Consider the following 19,400-nt stretch of genomic DNA (forward strand, 5'->3'; position numbering starts at 1 on the left):
CAGGATGGGTTATACTGTTACTCCTCTCAGTTCCAGACAGGGCAGGTTATACTGTTACTCCTCTCAGTTCCAGACAGGACAGGTTATACTGTTACTCCTCTCCTCTCAGTTCCAGACAGAACAAGTTATGCTGTTACTCCTCTCAGTTCCAGACAGGACAGGTTATACTGTTTCTCCTCTCAGTTCCAGACAGGACAGGTTATACTGTTACTCCTCTCAGTTCCAGACAAGACAGGTTATACTGTTCCTCCTCTCAATTCCAGACAGGTTATACTGTTACTCCTATCAGTTCCAGACAGGACAGGTCATACTGTTACTCCTCTCAGTTCCAGACAGGTTATACTGTTACCCCTCTCAGTTCCAGACAGGACAGGTTATACTGTTACTCCTCTCAGTTCCAGACAGGACAGGTTATACTGTTACTCCTCTCAGTTCCAGACAGGACAGGTTATACTGTTACTCCTCTCAGTTCCAGACAGGACAGGTTATACTGTTACTCCTCTTAGTTCCAGACAGGTTATACTGTTACTCCTCTCAGTTCCAGACAGGTTATACTGTTACTCCTCTCAGTTCCAGACAGGACAGGTTAAACTGTTACTCCTCTCAGTTCCAGACAGGTTAAACTGTTACTCCTCTCAGTTCCAGACAGGTTATACTGTTACCCCTCTCAGTATCAGACAGGACAGGTTATACTGTTACTCCTCTCAGATCCAGACAAGACAGGTTATACTGTTCCTCCTCTCAGTTCCAGACAGGACAGGTTATACTGTTACTCCTCTCAGTCCCAGACAGGACAGGTTATACTGTTATTCCTCTCAGTTCCAGACAAGACAGGTTATACTGTTCCTCCTCTCAGTTCCAGACAGGACAGGTTATACTGTTACTCCTCTCAGTCCCAGACAGGACAGGTTATACTGTTATTCCTCTCAGTTCCAGACAAGACAGGTTATACTGTTCCTCCTCTCAGTTCCAGACAGGGCAGGTCGCAGGGAAGATTGAAAAAACAAACAGCAGGGCTCTAGACAGCCACATGCCCGGGAGAGTCCGCTGTCCCAGCCGTAATGGATAACCGCGTTGCAGGCTGCTTTCAAGCCCTCAAGAAAACCCTGCTAGCTTGATAGCCTAGCTGCTAGCTAGCTGCCTATCTGCTCTGCCAAACATCTCCTCAGACCGGTACTTGGTTTGCAGGATGACTGGACATATAGTAGTGGTCCCAGCAACTAATGCTGACTGCGTCTGGATTCCGTCCATATTTTCCACAATGCAGATTTTATAGGCCCCTAATATAATGCAGGTGTGTTATCACTGTGGCAAGGCCGGTGATTATATTCTTAATTGTTATGTTATATTATAACGTTATATTGCAGGTCTGTTATAACTGTGGCAAGGCCGGCCATGTGGCCCGGGACTGTGACCATGCCAACGAGCAGAAGTGCTACTCCTGTGGAGGCTTCGGACACATCCAGAAGGGCTGTGACAAGGTCAAGTGTTACAGGTGAGTTAACGAAGATGCACACCATTACTAGGACACATCTAGAAGGGCTGTGACAAGGTCAAGTGTTACAGGTGAGTTAACGAAGATGTGTCCTAGTAATGGGGGGCATCTAGAAGGGCTGTGACAAGGTCAAGTGTTACAGGTGAGTTAACGAAGATGCACACCATTACTGGGACACATCTAGAAGGGCTGTGACAAGGTCAAGTGTTACAGGTGAGTTAACGAAGATGCACACCATTACTAGGACACATCTAGAAGGGCTGTGACAAGGTCAATTGTCACAGGTGAGTTAACTTGTTGAGTGTAGGGGGCAGAATTTTCGTTTTTGGCCAAAAAACATACCCATTTGAAACAGCCTATTTCTCAGGCCCAGAACCTAGAACATGCATATAATTGTCAGATTATGATAGAAAACACTCTAAAGTTTCCAAAACTGTCAAAATATTGTCTGCGAGTATAACAGAACTGATATTGCAGGCGAAAACCTGCGGAAAATCCAAAAAGGAAGTGCTGTCTTGCCTCCATTTAAAGGGATATCAACCAGATTCCTTATTCTATGGCTTTCTCAAGGTGTGAACAGTCTTTAGACATAGTTTCAGCCTTTTATTTTGAAAAATGAGTGAGAAAGAACCCATCGCGTCGGTGCCAGCAGAGTTTTTCATGCGCAACAGCCATTTTCTCTCTCGCTCCTATGGAAGAAGCTACATTCCGGTTGACATATTATCGATTATATATTGTAAAAACAATCTGAGGATTGATTTATAAAAAACTTTGACATGTTTCTATGACCATTACGGATACTATGTGGAATTTTCGTCTGCAATGTCGTGACCGCTCGAGCCTGTGGATTTCTGAACATAATGTGCCAAACAAATGGAGGTATCTTGGATATAAAAATAATCTTTATGGAACAAAAGGAACATTTATTGTGTAACTGGGAGCCTTGTGAGTGCAAACATTTGAAGATCATCAAAGGTAAGCGATATAATTTATTTTGAGAGGATTTTCTGACTTTCGTGACCAATCTACTTGGCTGCTAGCTGTTTGTTATATCAAATCAAATTTTATTTGTCACATACACGTGGTTAGCAGATGTTAATGCGAGGGTAGCGAAATGCTTGTGCTTCTAGTTCCGACAACGCAGTAATAAAAAACGAGTAATCTAGCTAACAATTCCAAAACTACTACCTTATACACACAAGTGTGAAGGGATAAAGAATATGTACATAAAGATATATGAATGAGCGATAGTACAGAGCGGCATAGGCAAGATGCAGTAGATGGTATCGAGTACAGTATATACATATGAGATGAGTATGTAAACAAAGTGGCATAGTTTAAAGTGGCTAGTGATACATGTATTACATAAAGATGCAGTAGATGATATAGAGTACAGTATATACGTATACATACGAGATAAATAATGTAGGGTATGTAAGCATTATATTAAGTAGCATTGTTTAAAGTGGCTAGTGATATATTTTACATCAATTTCCATCAATTCCCATTATTAAAGTGGCTGGAGTTGAGTCAGTGTGTTGGCAGCAGCCACTCAATGTTAGTGGTGGCTGTTTAACAGTCTGATGGCCTTGAGATAGAAGCTGTTTTTCAGTCTCTCGGTCCCAGCTTTGATGCACCTGTACTGACCTCGCCTTCTGGATGATAGCGGGGTGAACAGGCAGTGGCTCGGGTGGTTGTTGTCCTTGATGATCTTTATGGCCTTCCTGTGACATCGGGTGGTGTAGGTGTCCTGGAGGGCAGGTAGTTTGCCCCCGGTGATGCATTGTGCAGACCTCACTACCCTCTGGAGAGCCTTACGGTTGTGGGCGGAGCAGTTGCCGTACCAGGCGGTGATACAGCTCGACAGGATGCTCTCGATTGTGCATCTGTAGAAGTTTGTGAGTGCTTTTGGTGACAAGCCGAATTTCTTCAGCCTCCTGAGGTTGAAGAGGCTCTGCTGCGCCTTCTTCACGATGCTGTCTGTGTGGGTGGACCAATTCTGTTTGTCTGTGATGTGTACGCCGAGGAACTTAAAACTTACTACCCTCTCCACTACTGTTCCATCGATGTGGATAGGGGGGTGTTCCCTCTGCTATTTCCTGAAGTCCACAATCATCTCCTTAGTTTTGTTGACGTTGAGTGTGAGGTTATTTTCCTGACACCACACTCCGAGGGCCCTCACCTCCTCCCTGTAGGCCGTCTCGTCGTTGTGTTGTCCACAAACTTGATGATTGAGTTGGAGGCGTGTGTGGCCACGCAGTCGTGGGTGAACAGGGAGTACAGGAGAGGGCTCAGAACGCACCCTTGTGTGGCCCCAGTGTTGAGGATCAGCGGGGTGGAGATGTTGTTACCTACCCTCACCACCTGGGGGCGGCCTGTCAGGAAGTCCAGTACCCAGTTGCACAGGGCGGGGTCGAGACCCAGGGTCTCGAGCTTAATGACGAGTTTGGAGGGTACTATGGTGTTAAATGCTGAGCTGTAGTCGATGAACAGCATTCTCACATAGGTATTCCTCTTGTCCAGATGGGTTAGGGCAGTGTGCAGTGTGGTTGAGATTGCATCGTCTGTGGACCTATTGGGGCAGTAAGCAAATTGGAGTGGGTTTTGGGTGTCAGGTAGGGTGGAGGTGATATGGTCCTTGACTAGTCTCTCAAAGCACTTCATGATGACGGAGGTGAGTGCTACGGGGCGGTAGTCGTTTAATATTTTGTCTACTGAGAGAGATGGATAGCTTTCGCCTAAAAGCTTTATTGAAATCTGACACGCCAGGTGGATTATCAACAAGCTAAGCTGTGTTTTGCTATATTGCACTTGTAATTTCATGTTAAAATTTAATATTTTAGTAATTTAATATGAATTTGGCAATTCAGTGGATGTTGATGAAAATGATCCCGCTAACGAGATGGGTGCGTCAAGAAGTTAGCGAAGATGCACACCATTACTAGGACACATCTAGAAGGGCTGTGACAAGGTCAAGTGTTACAGGTGAGTTAATGAAGATGCACACCATTACTAGGACACATCTAGAAGGGCTGTGACAAGGTCAAGTGTTACAGGTGAGTTAATGAAGATGCACACCATTACTAGGACACATCTAGAAGGGCTGTGACAAGGTCAAGTGTTACAGGTGAGTTAATGAAGATGCACACCATTACTAGGACACATCTAGAAGGGCTGTGACAAGGTCAAGTGTTACAGGTGAGTTAATGAAGATGCACACCATTACTAGGACACATCTAGAAGGGCTGTGACAAGGTCAAGTGTTACAGGTGAGTTAATGAAGATGCACACCATTACTAGGACACATCTAGAAGGGCTGTGACAAGGTCAAGTGTTACAGGTGAGTTAATGAAGATGCACACCATTACTAGGACACATCTAGAAGGGCTGTGACAAGGTCAAGTGTTACAGGTGAGTTAACGAAGATGCACACCATTACTAGGACACATCTAGAAGGGCTGTGACAAGGTCAAGTGTTACAGGTGAGTTAATGAAGATGCACACCATTACTAGGACACATCTAGAAGGGCTGTGACAAGGTCAAGTGTTACAGGTGAGTTAATGAAGATGCACACCATTACTAGGACACATCTAGAAGGGCTGTGACAAGGTCAAGTGTTACAGGTGAGTTAATGAAGATGCACACCATTACTAGGACACATCCAGAAGACCTGTGAGCACATATATATTTTTTTTTTACAAGGTATACTGGCCAGTGTATCGTTAAGCTGCTTATATGTTTGAGTTGCAGCAGCCATGAACAGCTTTATAAATGGACATCAAGAGTGTGTGTGTGTGTGTGTGTGCTGACCAGCAGGTAGGACTAATGTGTCAGGTACAAATCAGTTGGAAAGGTGATGTTTAGGCCTGATACCAAAAGATGAGACATTATAGCATTCTTGTTTAAATATCAGGACATAAAACATTGTCCCGAATAACAAATGAATGAAAACACTCCCTTCTCTTACCTAAACCTCATCTTTCTCCTCTCTGTCTCCCACCAGGTGTGGTGAGATCGGCCATGTTGCCGTCCAGTGCAGCAAGGCCAGCGAAGTCAACTGCTACAACTGCGGAAAGTCTGGTCACCTGGCTAAAGAATGCACCATCGAGGCCACGGCCTAGCACTCTGCTGCCTTCCTATGCCCCTCCCTTTTCACATGGATGGTTGTATTATTTTGTCTGAATCGTCCCCTCTGGCCCACGGCAGGCTACGGAGGATAGTCCCACACCAGTTCGCTGGAAAAGCAGGACAGGGGGTGAAACATCCACTTTCTGCATTTAATCAAACATGTTTGTTTAGTTTGGTAGAGGTTAATGTATAATGCTTGTTAAAGAACCCCCTTTCCATGCCACTGGTGACCAGGGATGAATGATGAGTGGATGCCCTCCCTACCAGGTCTGGGAAAACAGCACTTAGTGAGAGTGAGTGGGTAGGAAGTCTGAGCTTCCCATAAAGATTGACTTTGTTTTAGTTTTCTTGAACAAAACGGAGTCTACCTGCAATAGAGTGACTGACGTGCGACAGCAGCCCCGGCCAGCAGTCATGTTTACGGTTCAGTCCGACGGCAGCATGTAGGCAGGCAGACAGACAGATAGACGGCAGCATGCAGACAGGGAGATAACATGCCCCAACACTGTATGAATACTGTGAGAGAAATTACAATATTATGTTATAATACTTTTATTGCATCAAATAGCTGTTTTATGCAACAGAATAGAGGGTTCTTATAACTCTATTGTGTCTGTGTGAACTGAAAGTGGGCCTCTGGGAGATTTAACACAAGAGATTTCCGATGTCTTTTGGGTGATATAACCTAAAGAGACCGCATTCCATAGCATGACTTAATGTTTCTGTTCGTAGTGGTACCAGGGAGAGATGACCCCAGGGCCAAACCCTGGTCTCTACTGTTTTTACAGCAGATACTTGTTATTCACAGCAGACAGTATCGTTCATACTAATCTTAACCTTGTGACCCAATCCATACATTTGTTGTTCGTCATGTAGACTGAAAGGGGTGTCTTGGCTGTAAGAGACCTTTGTACTTTTGTGTCGGGGCTCTATGAATCATCTGGGGGTGATTCGTCGACCAGCCATCGTTATCGTAGAGCACTCAATCGATTCACTTTATATTTGTGTGTTGTATTGACCTGCTCCCTTATTAATAAGTGAATAAAGATTTAGTTTAAGTATAACTCTGACTTGTGATAAGTTTCCCTCATTTGATTGTAAAGAAATTAACCAACACAATAGACAGTCAGCAAATTCATCAAATAAATGATTATCAATTCATAAAAGGTGCATTTCTTTGGACAGTGTTAGTTGCTGAATGTCACTGTAGAAAGAGTTTTGATCCCATGATTGGAGCAAGGTGATGTATTATAACCATGGGGAAAGATGCAACTTCACAAGGAATGAGTAGATAAGAAAATCTAAATGTTTTTTTTTGTACAATATATCTTAAGACTACTGTAAAAAATATATATATAATTTGCTTGTTCTCTGTTTTTAAGTGGAAAGGTAATGCAACTGAAGTCCTAGAATATTAAAATGTCTTAACGTAATTTTAACCTGAATAAAGCACAGGAAGGGAAGTTAGACTGAACATTCTGAGTTCATATCTTCAAACGGTTAATTGCTGATGTATTCTGTTTATTCACATTGATGTATAATGACAACACGAGGCATCCCTCAGCAGCCTCCACTGATTGACAAGCATGTTTACAATCTACAAGTACATACAGTATTTTTCTCGCTGTCTCGTGGAGTATTGATGACACATTCTACATGTGTGAAGAACTTTGATTTGGTTAAGTGAGTTTTGATCTATTATAGCTAAACAAGGTGTAGGGCTTGCAAACATCACGATCTAGTGTTTGTCTGCCGATCGTTCAGTACATTTTTCACGCGATTCTACATGTCAAATCGGTGCGCGCACTATTCACAAATTTCGTTCACGAAGTACTCAGCCAGCAAATTATATTAGCGTGTCTGAGCCCTTTTAAAGTTGCTGCGCTAGAACTAGTTAAATGAGGGTTACACGGAACCCAAACCGGTTGCGAGCGTGCGCTATCGTGCAAAAAATTATTTTGTCCCCCTACACCAAATGCGATCACGACACGCCGGTTAAAATATCAAAACAAACTCTGAACCAATGACATTCATTTGGGGACAGGTCGAAAAACATTAAACATGTATAGCTAGTTAGCTTGCACTTGCTAGCTAATTTGCCCTATTTAGCTAGCTTGCTGTTGCTAACTAATTTGTCCTGGGATATAAACATTGAGTTGTTATTTTACCTGAAATGCACAAGGTCCTCTACTCCGACAATTAAACCACACATAAAACGACCAACCAAATCGTTTCTAGTCATCTCTCCTCCTTCCAGGCTTTTTCATCTTAGAACTTACATGGTGATCGCATCTACACTTTCATAGTATTACCATGACAACCAGTTTGTCTTTCAATCACCCACGTGGGTATAACCATCATTGGTTATACCCACATGGGTGATTGAAAGACAAACTGGAGATGGCACGTGGGTACCGGTTTCTATAAACCAATGAGGAGATGGGAGAGGCAGGACTTGTAGTGCGATCTGCGTCAGAAATAGGAGTTCTACCTCACCACTATCTCTCTCTCTCCTGACAGCCTGAGTAACCTGGCACTCCACACCTCACCACTATCTCTCTCTCTCTCCTGACAGCCTGAGTAACCTGGCACTCCACACCTCACCACTATCTCTCTCTCTCTCCTGACAGCCTGAGTAACCTGGAACTCCACACCTCATCACGGGAGTTCCCAAGCAGAGGAAGAAAAAGGACTAAGGTTAGGATTGGGGGATAAACATTTAGGATTGGGGAATAAAGGGTTAGGATTGGGGGATAAACATTTAGGATTGGGGAATAAAGGGTTAGGATTGGGGGATAAACATTTAGGACTGGGGGATAAACATTTAGGATTGGGGAATAAAGGGTTAGGATTGGGGGATAAACATTTAGGATTGGGGAATAAAGGGTTAGGATTGGGGAATAAAGGGTTTAGATTGGGGATAAACATTTAGAATTGGGGATAAACATTTAGGATTGGGGATAAACAGTTAGGACTGGGGAATAAAGGGTTAGGATTGGGAATACACATTTAGAATTGGGGATAAACAGTTGGGATTGGGGAATAAAGGGTCAAGATTGGGAATAAACATTTAGAATTGGGGATAAACAGTTGGGATTGGGGAATAAAGGGTTAGGATTGGGGATAAACAGTTAGGATTGGGGAATAAAGGGTTAGGATTGGGGATAAACATTTAGGATTGGGGAATAAAGGGTCAAGATTGGGAATAAACATTTAGAATTGGGGATAAACAGTTGGGATTGGGGAATAAAGGGTTAGGATTGGGGATAAACAGTTAGGATTGAGGAATAAAGGGTTAGGATTGGGGATAAACATTTAGGATTGGGGATAAACAGTTAGGACTGGGGGATAAACAGTTAGGACTGGGGAATAAACAGTTAGGATTGGGGAATAAAGGGTTAGGATTGGGGATAAACATTTAGGATTGGGGATAAACAGTTAGGACTGGGGGATAAACAGTTAGGACTGGGGCATAAACAGTTAGGACTGGGGGATAAACAGTTAGGATTGGGGAATAAAGGGTTAGGATTGGGGATAAACAGTTAGGACTGGGGGATAAACAGTTAGGACTGGGGGATAAACAGTTAGGACTGGGGGATAAACAGTTAGGACTGGGGGATAAACAGTTAGGACTGGGGGATAAACAGTTAGGATTGGGGAATAAAGGGTTAGGATTGGGGATAAACAGTTAGGACTGGGGCATAAACAGTTAGGACTGGGGGATAAACGGTTAGGATTGGGGATAAACAGTTAGGATTTGGGATAAACAGTTAGGACTGGGGGATAAATGGTTAGGACTGGGGGTTAAACAGTTCGGATTGGGGATAAACAGTTAGGACTGGGGGATAGAGGGTTAGGATTGGGGATAAGCATTTAGGATTGGGGGATAAACAGGACTGGGGGATAAAGGGTTAGGATTGGGGATAAAGGGTTAGGATTGGGGATAAAGGGTTAGGATTGGGGGATAGAGGGTTAGAATTGGGGATAAACAGTTAAGATTGGGGATAAACAGTTAGGATTGGGGATAAACAGTTAGGATTGGGGATAAACAATTAGGATTGGGGATAAACAGTTAGGATTGGGGATAAACAGTTAGGACTGGGGATAAAAAGTTAGGACTGGGGATAAACATTTAGGACTGGGGATAAACAGTTAGGATTGGGGATAAACAGTTAGGATTGGGGATAAACAGTTAGGACTGGGGATAAAAAGTTAGGACTGGGGATAAACAGTTAATTTTTCTCTCCATATCCCCGGATTCCTACCGCAAACTCTGAACCCTTTCATCTGGATCATGGCAGCTAGCTAACCGCAACCCGGGTTGACTACTCCTGGCTAACGTTTCCGTGCAGGAGCACGCACCAACTAGCCTGGGGCTAGCCCATGCTAGACCCATCTCTCGGCTAGGGCTCCTGGGCTACTCTTGAAGCCCACTCCTCGGCTACAATATCCGAACCCCTTCTACTGCCGGTACGGGCCACGGAACCCCGCCGATCCTTCATGACTGGAATACCGACATAATCTGCCCGAGGATCCCAACAGGCCCCTCAGGCGCGATGTCCCCTGAAGGCCCATTCTGCTAACCGCAGCCTGCTAGCTATCTGTAGCATATTGGACTGTTAGCTGATCCACCGGCCAGTTTCTTGGACCACTATACCCATTTTGCCAATTGGACTTGGACCCCTCTGCTACTTGGAACCCTACTAATTCCACAACTGGTCTATCGACTTCGGCCAACTGTCTGAATCGCCGTGTCCCCAGCCAGCCCAACCACTCACTGGACACATACGATCACTTGGCTACACATGCCTCTCCCTAATATGCCTTGTCCATTACTGTCCTGGTTAGTGATTACTGTCTTATTTCACTGTAGAGCCTCTAGTCCTGCTCAATATGCCTTAACCAACCATGTTGTTCCACCTCCTACATATGCGATGACATCACCTGGTTTAAACATCTCTAGAGACTATATCTCTGTCTTCATTACTCAATGCCTAAGTTTACCACCAATGTACTCACTTCCTACCTTACCTTTGTCTGTACACTATGCCTTGAAGCTATGCTATCGTGCCCAGAAACCTGCTCCTTTTCATCTCTGTACCGAACGTGCTAGACGGCCAGTTCTTATAGCCTTTATCCGTACCCTTATCCTACTTCTCCTTTGTTTGTCTCTGTGAATGGTTTGTCCTCTGACAAATCAACTGTAAATTTCAGTGTTCCTCAAGGTTCTGTTTTAGGACCACTATTGTTTTCACTATATATTTTACCTCTTGGGGATGTCATTCGAAAACATAATGTTAACTTTCACTGCTATGCGGATGACACACAGCTGTACATTTCAATGAAACATGGTGAAGCCCCAAAATTGCCCTCGCTAGAAGCCTGTGTTTCAGACATAAGGAAGAGGATGGCTGCAAACGTTCTACTTTTAAACTCGGACAAAACAGAGATGCTTGTTCTAGGTCCCAAGAAACAAAGATCTTCTGTTGAATCTGACAATTAATCTTAATGGTTGTACAGTCGTCTCAAATAAAACTGTGAAGGACCTCGGCGTTACTCTGGATCCTGATCTCTCTTTTGACGCACATATCGACTGTTTCAAGGACAGCTTTTTTCCATTTACGTAACATTGCAAAAATCAGACATTTTCTATCCAAAAATGATGCAGAAAAATTAATCCATGCTTTTGTTACTTCTAGGTTAGACTACTGCAATGCTCTACTTTCCGGCTACCCGGATAAAGCACTAAATAAACTTCAGTTAGTGCTAAATACAGCTGCTAGAATCCTGACTAGTACCATTTTTTAAAATCATATTACTCCAGTCATAGCCTCCCTACACTGGCTTCCTGTCAAAGCAAGGGCTGATTTCAAGGTTTTACTGCTAACCTACAAAGCATTACATGAGCTTGCTCCTACCTATCTCTCTGATTTGGTCCTGCCGTACATACCTACACGTACGCTACGGCCTCCTAATTGTCCCTAGAATTTCTAAGCAAACAGCTGGAGGCAGGGCTTTCTCCTATAAAGCTCAATTTTTATGGATTGGTCTGCCTACCCATGTGAGAGACGCAAATTCGATCTCAACCTTTAAGTCTTTACTGAAGACTCATCTCTTCAGTGGGTCATATGATTGAGTGTAGTCTGGCCCAGGAGTGTGAAGGTGAACGGAAAGGCTCTGGAGCAACGAACCGCCCTTGCTGTCTCTGCCTGGCCGGTTCCCCTCTTCCCACAGGGATTCTCTGCCTCTAACCCTATTACAGGGGCTGAGTCACTGGCTTACTGGTGCTCTTTCATGCCGTGCCTAGGAGGGGTGCGTCACTTGAGTGGGTTGAGTCACTGATGTGATCTTCCTGTCTGGGTATACGTCCCCCCTTGGGTTGTGCGGTGGCGGAGATCTTTGTGGGCTATACTCAGCCTTCTCTCAGGATGTTAAGTTGGTGGTTGAAGACATCCCTCTAGTGGTGTGGGGGCTGTGCTTTGGCAAAGTGGGTGGGGTTATATCCTTCCTGTTTGGCACTGTCCTGTCTTATTCAGTGTCCTGCGTGAAATTAAGTATGCTCTCTCTAATTCTCTCTTTCTTTCTCTCTCTCGGAGTACCTGAGCCCTAGGGCCATGCCTCAGGACTACCTGGCATGATGACTCCTTGCTGTCCCCAGTCCACCTGGCCGTGCTGCTGCTCCAGTTTCAACTGTTCTGCCTGTGATTATTTTTATTTGACCATGCTGGTCATTTATGAACATTTGAACATCTTGGCCATGTTCTGTTATAATCTCCACCTGGCACAGCCAGAAGAGGACTGGCCACCCCTCATAGCCTGTTTCCTCTCTAGGTCTCTTCCTAGGTTTTGGCCTTTCTAGGGAGTTTTTCCTAGCCACCGTGCTTCTACACCTGCATTGCTTGCCGTTTGGAGGTTTCTGTACAGCACTTTGGGTTTCTGTTCAGGCTGGGTTTCTGTACAGCACTTCGAGATATCAGCTGATGTATGAAGGGCTATATAAATACATTTGATTTCCTCTGGTGATGTAGAGGTTAATCCAGGCCCTGCAGTGCCTAGCTCCACTCCAATTCCCCAGGTGCTCTCATTTGTTGACATCTGTAACCGTAAAAGCCTTGGTTTCATGCATGTTAACATTAAAAGCCTACTCCTTAAGTTTGTTTTACTCACTGCTTTAGCACATTCTGCCAACCCGGATGTCTTAGCCGTGTCTGAATCCTGGCTTAGGAAAACCACCAAAAACCCTGAAATTTCCATCCCTAACTCTAACATTTTCCGCCAAGAAAGAACTGCCAAAGGGGGCGGTGTTGCAATCTACTGCAGAGATAGCCTGCAGAGTTCTGTCTTACTATCCAGGTTTGTACCAAACAATTCAAGCTTCTACTTCTAAAAATGACCTTTCCAGAAACAAGTCTCTTACCGTTGCCGCTTGCTATAGACCACCCTCTGCCACCAGCTGTGCCCTGGACACCATATGTGAATTGATAGCCCCACATCTATCTTCTGAGCTCGTGCTGTTAGGTGACCCAAATTGTGACATGTTTAACACCCCGGCCATCCTACAATCTAAGCTTGATGCCCTCAATCTCACACAAATTATCAATGAACCTACCAGGTACAACCCCAAATCCATAAACACGGGCACCCTCATAGATATCATCCTAACTAACTCGCCCTCCAAGTACACCTCTGCTGTTTTCAACCAAGATCTCAGCGATCACTGCCTCATTGCCTGCATCTGCAATAGGTCTGCGGTCAAACTTCATCACTGTCAAACACTCCCTAAAACAGTTCTGCGAACAGGCCTTTCTAATTGACTGGCCGGGGTATCCTGGAATGACATTGACCTCATCCCGTCAGTAGAGGATGTCTGGTTATTCTTTAAAAGTGCCTTCCTCACCATCTTAAATAAGCATGCTCCATTCAAAAAATGTAGAACTAGGAATAGATATAGCCCTTGGTTCACTCCAGACCTGTCTGCCCTTGACCAGCACAAAAACATCCTGTGGTGTCCTGCATTAGCATCGAATAGCCCCCGTGATATGATCTCGTTAGCTGGCCCTCGCTTCATACTCGTCGCCAAACCCACTGGCTCCAGGTCATCTACAAGTCTCTGCTAGGTAAAACCCCGCTTTATCTCAGCTCACTGTTCACCATAGTAGCACCCACCCGTAGCACGCGCTCCAGCAGGTATATCTCACTGGTCACCCCCAAAGCCAATTCTTCCTTTGGCCGCCTCTCCTTCCAGTTCTCTGCTGCCAATGACTGGAACGAACTGCAAAAATCTCTGAAGCTGGAGACTCTTACCTCCCTCACTAGCTTTAAGCACCAGCTGTTAGAGCAGCTCACAGATCACTGCACCTGTACATAGCTCATCTGTAAATAGCCCATCCAATCTACCTCATCACCAGACTGTATTTATTTATCTTCCTCCTTTGCACCCCAGTATCTCAACTTGCACATTCATCTTCTGCACATCCTATCATTCCAGTGTTTAATTGCTATTTTGTAATTACTTTGCCACCATGGCCTATTTATTGCCTTTCCTCTCTTTGCACATGCTGTATTATTGACTGTACATTTGTTTATTCCATGTGTAACTCTGTGTTGTTGTACTGTATGTGTCAAACTGCTTTGCTTTATTTTGGCCAGGTCGCAGTTGTAAATGAGAACTTGTTCTCAACTAGCCAACCTAGTTAAATAAAGGTGAAATAAAAAAAATGAATTCAAATGTTAGGATGTTGGAGCCCTGTCTCTCTCTTCATTCAAATGTTTTTACCATATCCTGTATAAAGCAAATGGCTGTTACCATAGTGTATAAAACTAACTGTAAGCACTAAGTCAATTATTTAACAACTAAGTTACTAAATACTGGAGGTCTGGAGGGTAGTAGGCATTTATTTTACAGTATAGTGTGGTTAGGACAACCCCTAAATATATTAAAGGCCCCACACATACTGGGGTTAGGACAACCCCCTTATATTAAAGACCCCTCACATCGTGGGGATAGGACAACCCCTTTATATTAAAGACCCCTCACATCGTGGGGATAGGACAACCCCTTTATATTAAAGACCCCTCACATCGTGGGGATAGGACAACCCCTTTATATTAAAGGCCCCTCACATCGTGGGGATAGGACAACTCCTTTATATTAAAGACCCCTCACATAGTGGGGATAGGACAACTCCTTTATATTAAAGGCCCCTCACATAGTGGGGATAGGATAACCCCTTTATATAAAGGCCCCTCACATCGTGGGGATAGGATAACCCCTTTATATTAAAGACCCCTCACATAGTGGGGATAGGACAACTCCTTTATATTAAAGACCCCTCACATAGTGGGGATAGGACAACTCCTTTATATTAAAGGCCCCTCACATAGTGGGGATAGGACAACTCCTTTATATTAAAGGCCCCTCACATAGTGGGGATAGGACAACTCCTTTATATTAAAGACCCCTCACATAGTGGGGATAGGACAACTCCTTTATATTAAAGGCCCCTCACATCGTGGGGATAGGATAACCCCTTTATATTAAAGGCCCCTCACATCGTGGAGTCTTAAACACACACACACAGGTTATAATGTTATTTATTTAAACAGCAAAATAAAATAAAAATGTAATTAAAAAGGGTGAACAATAGCTGCAACCTGTCCTTGTAGAGATCTGACATAACGTTCAGATTACTTTCAGAACCTGTAGGGGAGCAAAGGAAAATGAATCAATGTTTTATAGTCGATGCTTAATTTTTTATTTATTTCACCAGGTAGGACAGTTGAGAACAAGTTCTCATTTACAACTGCGACCTGGCCGAGATAAAGCAAAGCAGTGCGACAAAAACAAACAACACAGAGTTACACATGGAATAAACAAACGTACAGTCAATAACACAATAGAAAAAATATATGTACAGTGTGTGCAAATGTAGAATAGGGAGGTAAGGCAATAAATAGGCCATAGAGGCGAAATAATTACAATTGAGCCGAAATAATTACAATTGAGCATTAACACTAGAGTGATGGATGTGCAGATGATGATGTGCAAGTAGAGATACTAGGGTGCAAGAGGGTAAGTAATAATATGGGGGTGATGTAGTTGAGTGTGCTATTTACAGATTGGCTGTGTTCAGGTACTGATCGGTAAACTGCTCTGACAGCTGATTCTTAATGAACACCACGACAAACATAACAGTTATCTAGGCTATTTCAGCTGTGTGAATAGTAAACAAGCACCATCAGGACAATTCTTAGACATGATGGCTACGCAATATTCACAGTTTTGTGTAGCATTCTTACAATATACCCACAATATATCATGAATGTAGGCAGTTGAGGTAAAAATGCACAGAAATAATGCAACAAACACACTGTCAGAGTCATACAAAAATAAAGAAACAGCTTACACCATGAGATTCAGTTCGATTGTTTATGAAGGCTTTTCAACAAATCTGGACTATTTGATCATAAAAAAATGCGTTATGTATAAACTAAAACAAAAATCCGAATTTCTGCACGTTTGGGTGCCTTTGCGTCAACTTTCAACTTTGACACCAGAACGCAACGTTCTACTTCCTGTTGGTTTCGCAGCGTTTACCAAAGAGTTTCTAAATTCAGAGGCGCAACATCCCGAGACTTCCGGGAACGCTTGCGAAACAGACATGCTCAGAGTTTGGGGTTTGAGAAGTCACTGAGAAAAGTGAAAAATACTTCCTTAGTTGTTAATTTTCGCGAAATCTAAAGGCATAACCTAGATTCGAGACAATGTCTTAAGTAGTTGAACATGTGAAAGTGACAAACTGACTGAAATGATTTTGAATTGACGGCCTGCACATGCGCAGTTTGGCGCGATGCGACCGTTAGATCAGACGGCTAGTTTCTGCGCATGAGCTTATCTAGCCAACGTCGCCATGACATCGCCTACACGTGTGAATGGGGCTTTCTATTGCAGAAGCAGTTTTAGCCTATCTTCATACGGTACTGTCTTTGGTGCACCCGCTTTCAACTTGTGAAAAACATCTAGCAAACGTTTTGGAAGAGGTGTTCAAAGACTGAAGTAACTACTTTAGCTAGATAATCAATATATATGGTAAGTAATAAACGTACTTCATGTATTTAGTCAGAGATAAGTAATACTTTAAGAAGTTAATGTAGCTATCAATCTTGCTTTTAGCTAGCTAGCTAACTTTAGCTGCTAGCCCTAGAAGCTAGCTTGTTATCACAAATGTTTAAAAAAAATGTTCCTCGACTAACTAGCTAATTGTTTGAGTTAATTTCCCATGGACCACGTGATGCTACTGATTTTCATAGCTGTAAGAAACGCACAACTAACTTTTAACTTAGGTAAATCCATCACTTTTTGACAGCATCTCTTTTGATTCAAACAACTTTCCATACATGTTTGCCTATGGGAGATGTGGTCAGAACGTTACCTTTTGGACCTGGTTGCCAAAACATTCAGAAGATATAGGTGCTCAAAGTTGACCCTTATTGCATGCATTTACATTTGAGTCATTTAGCAGACGTTCATACCCAGAGCGAATTAAAGGAGAAATTAGGGTAAAGTGCCTTGCTCAAGGGCACATCAACAGATTTGACACTTAGACTGCTCGAGGGATTCCAGCTAGTCAAAAAGTTAAGATTTAAAGTGGGGTTGTTGTTTTGAAATAGATATCGCCTCTCCCTAAATAGCAGGAAGCAGAGTGTACAGTCAACTTGCCAGTTCTTGATTATGGTGACACCATTTACCAGATTGCAGCAGCTACAACTCTTAAACCTTTGGATGCTGTCTACGATGGCGCCATTTGTTTTATCACTGTTGGCAGGTTTAATACTCACCACTGCATCCTGTATCAACAGGTTGGCTGGTCCTCATTAAAGTCCTGTAGATCAATTAATTATTCCATTTTTTTTCAAACGCCGACCGCACAAGCTTCCAACTTCCCTAACTCTGTTGCTAACATATAAAATGTTAGATGAGATGCCATACCCACTAGCAGGATTGGTTAACTCTTGAGGTCCCTCTGGTCTCTTCCAATTGAGGAAAATCCTCCTTTAGCTTATTTGCTCCAAATTGTTGGAATAACCTACAAAATTCATTGCATCTTGATCCCCTAGTGCAGTTTAGGACTTTGTTGTTAAGTGAATTCATTGAGGATTGCAGTTGTTTTTATTGTAGTGGTATATTTGTTGAATTTGTGGTGAGGTTGTGCCTTGTTATTTGTATTCTTGTTTTAATTGTGATCTTAATTGTTCATGTTGTGACAAAATGTTTGTACTCAGTACACCATTGGGAATGAGACGCTGGTTTCAGTTGGGCTACCCTGAATAAATACACGTTAATAATAAATTGAAGAGTTGTCTACTTGTCTGGGGTAAAGGGGGGGGGAGTTGGACAACCAGAACATACATTTCAGATGTTCGAATGGACAAGTAAGAAAATCACTATCAAACTATTACTCCGATCAGAATTGGATCAGGCAGTGGCGCTGCCGCAGCACACAGCGGGGCAGTGCATAGTTTACTTTCTGAGTAAATTGCCTATATTCCTATTTGCTATAGCCCATGTCAATTCATGTTATATTTACACAAAGCAAGGGAACAATGTGGACACAGCTAGTCTCACCAAAGCGGTGCAAAATATCCGGTCAGAAAATGTTGTTTCTCTCTCTTGAATGTTGGATGATCTAGGTTATTTTTCTAGTGGACACTCCAGTGTCTGTCTGATTGTTGTATCAGTCCATATATTTGACCTGGCCTATTAAACCACTCAGTGGATATGAATATGACCTGGTCTATTAAACCACTCAGTGGGTATGACCTGGCCTATTAAACCACTCAGGGAATATGAATATGACCTGGTCTATTAAACCCCTCAGTGGATATGACCTGGTCTATTAATCCCCTCAGTGGATATGACCTGGTCTATTAAACCCCTCAGTGGAAATGATTATGACCTGGTCTATTAAACCACTCAGTGGATATGAATATGACCTGGTCTATTAAACCACTCAGTGGATATGAATATGACCTGGTCTATTAAACCACTCAGTGGATATGAGTATGACCTGGTCTATTAAACCACTCAGTGGATATGACCTGGTCTATTAAACCCCTCGGTGGATATGACCTGGTCTATTAAACCACTCAGTGGATATGACCTGGTCTATTAAACCACTCAGTGGATATGACCTGGTCTATTAAACCACTCAGTGGATATGACCTGGTCTATTAAACCACTCAGTGGATATGACCTGGTCTATTAAACCACTCAGTGGATATGACCTGGTCTATTAAACCACTCAGTGGATATGACCTGGTCTATTAAACCACTCAGTGGATATGACCTGGTCTATTAAACCACTCAGTGGATATGACCTGGTCTATTAAACCACTCAGTGGATATGACCTGGTCTATTAAACCACTCAGTGGATATGACCTGGTCTATTAAACCACTCAGTGGATATGACCTGGTCTATTAAACCACTCAGTGGATATGACCTGGTCTATTAAACCACTCAGTGGATATGACCTGGTCTATTAAACCACTCAGTGGATATGACCTGGTCTATTAAACCACTCAGTGGATATGACCTGGTCTATTAAACCACTCAGTGGATATGACCTGGTCTATTAAACCACTCAGTGAATATGAATATGACCTGGTCTATTAAACCCCTCAGTGGATATGACCTGGTCTATTAAACCACTCAGTAGATATTAATATGACCTGGTCTATTAAACCCCTCAGTGGATATGACCTGGTCTATTAAACC

General features: G+C 43.2%; 2 protein-coding genes and 1 long non-coding RNA gene across 4 annotated transcripts in view; 2 read left to right on the forward strand and 1 right to left on the reverse strand.

Moving 5' to 3' along the window:
- The window catches only part of LOC110494858 (CCHC-type zinc finger nucleic acid binding protein), a 30,974-nt gene extending 24,184 nt beyond the window's left edge, over positions 1-6,790 (forward strand). For both annotated transcript variants that reach the window (XM_036951000.2, XM_090206536.1), the window contains 2 exons: positions 1,368-1,495; positions 5,500-6,790. In XM_036951000.2, the coding sequence (XP_036806895.1) occupies positions 1,368-1,495; positions 5,500-5,617 (246 nt within the window). In that variant the 3' untranslated portion in view covers positions 5,618-6,790. The remainder of the gene's footprint in view (positions 1-1,367; positions 1,496-5,499) is intronic.
- An 8,412-nt stretch (positions 6,791-15,202) lies between these two features.
- Positions 15,203-16,195, reverse strand: LOC110494863 (uncharacterized). The gene is made up of 2 exons (XR_002469334.3): positions 16,031-16,195; positions 15,203-15,324 (listed from the first exon to the last, which is right to left on the reverse strand). It is a non-coding gene; the product is annotated as an uncharacterized LOC110494863 (long non-coding RNA).
- Positions 16,196-16,255: 60 nt separating this feature from the next.
- Positions 16,256-19,400, forward strand: part of isy1 (ISY1 spliceosome associated protein) — a 39,087-nt gene continuing 35,942 nt past the window's right edge. The window contains exon 1 of the mRNA XM_036950999.2: positions 16,256-16,713. Coding sequence (XP_036806894.1) covers positions 16,711-16,713 — 3 coding nt within the window. The 5' untranslated portion in view covers positions 16,256-16,710. The remainder of the gene's footprint in view (positions 16,714-19,400) is intronic.

This window comes from Oncorhynchus mykiss, chromosome 17 (genome assembly GCF_057628025.1).
Source record: "Oncorhynchus mykiss isolate SJ-2025 chromosome 17, ASM5762802v1, whole genome shotgun sequence".
NCBI classification, from domain to species: Eukaryota; Metazoa; Chordata; class Actinopteri; order Salmoniformes; family Salmonidae; genus Oncorhynchus; species Oncorhynchus mykiss.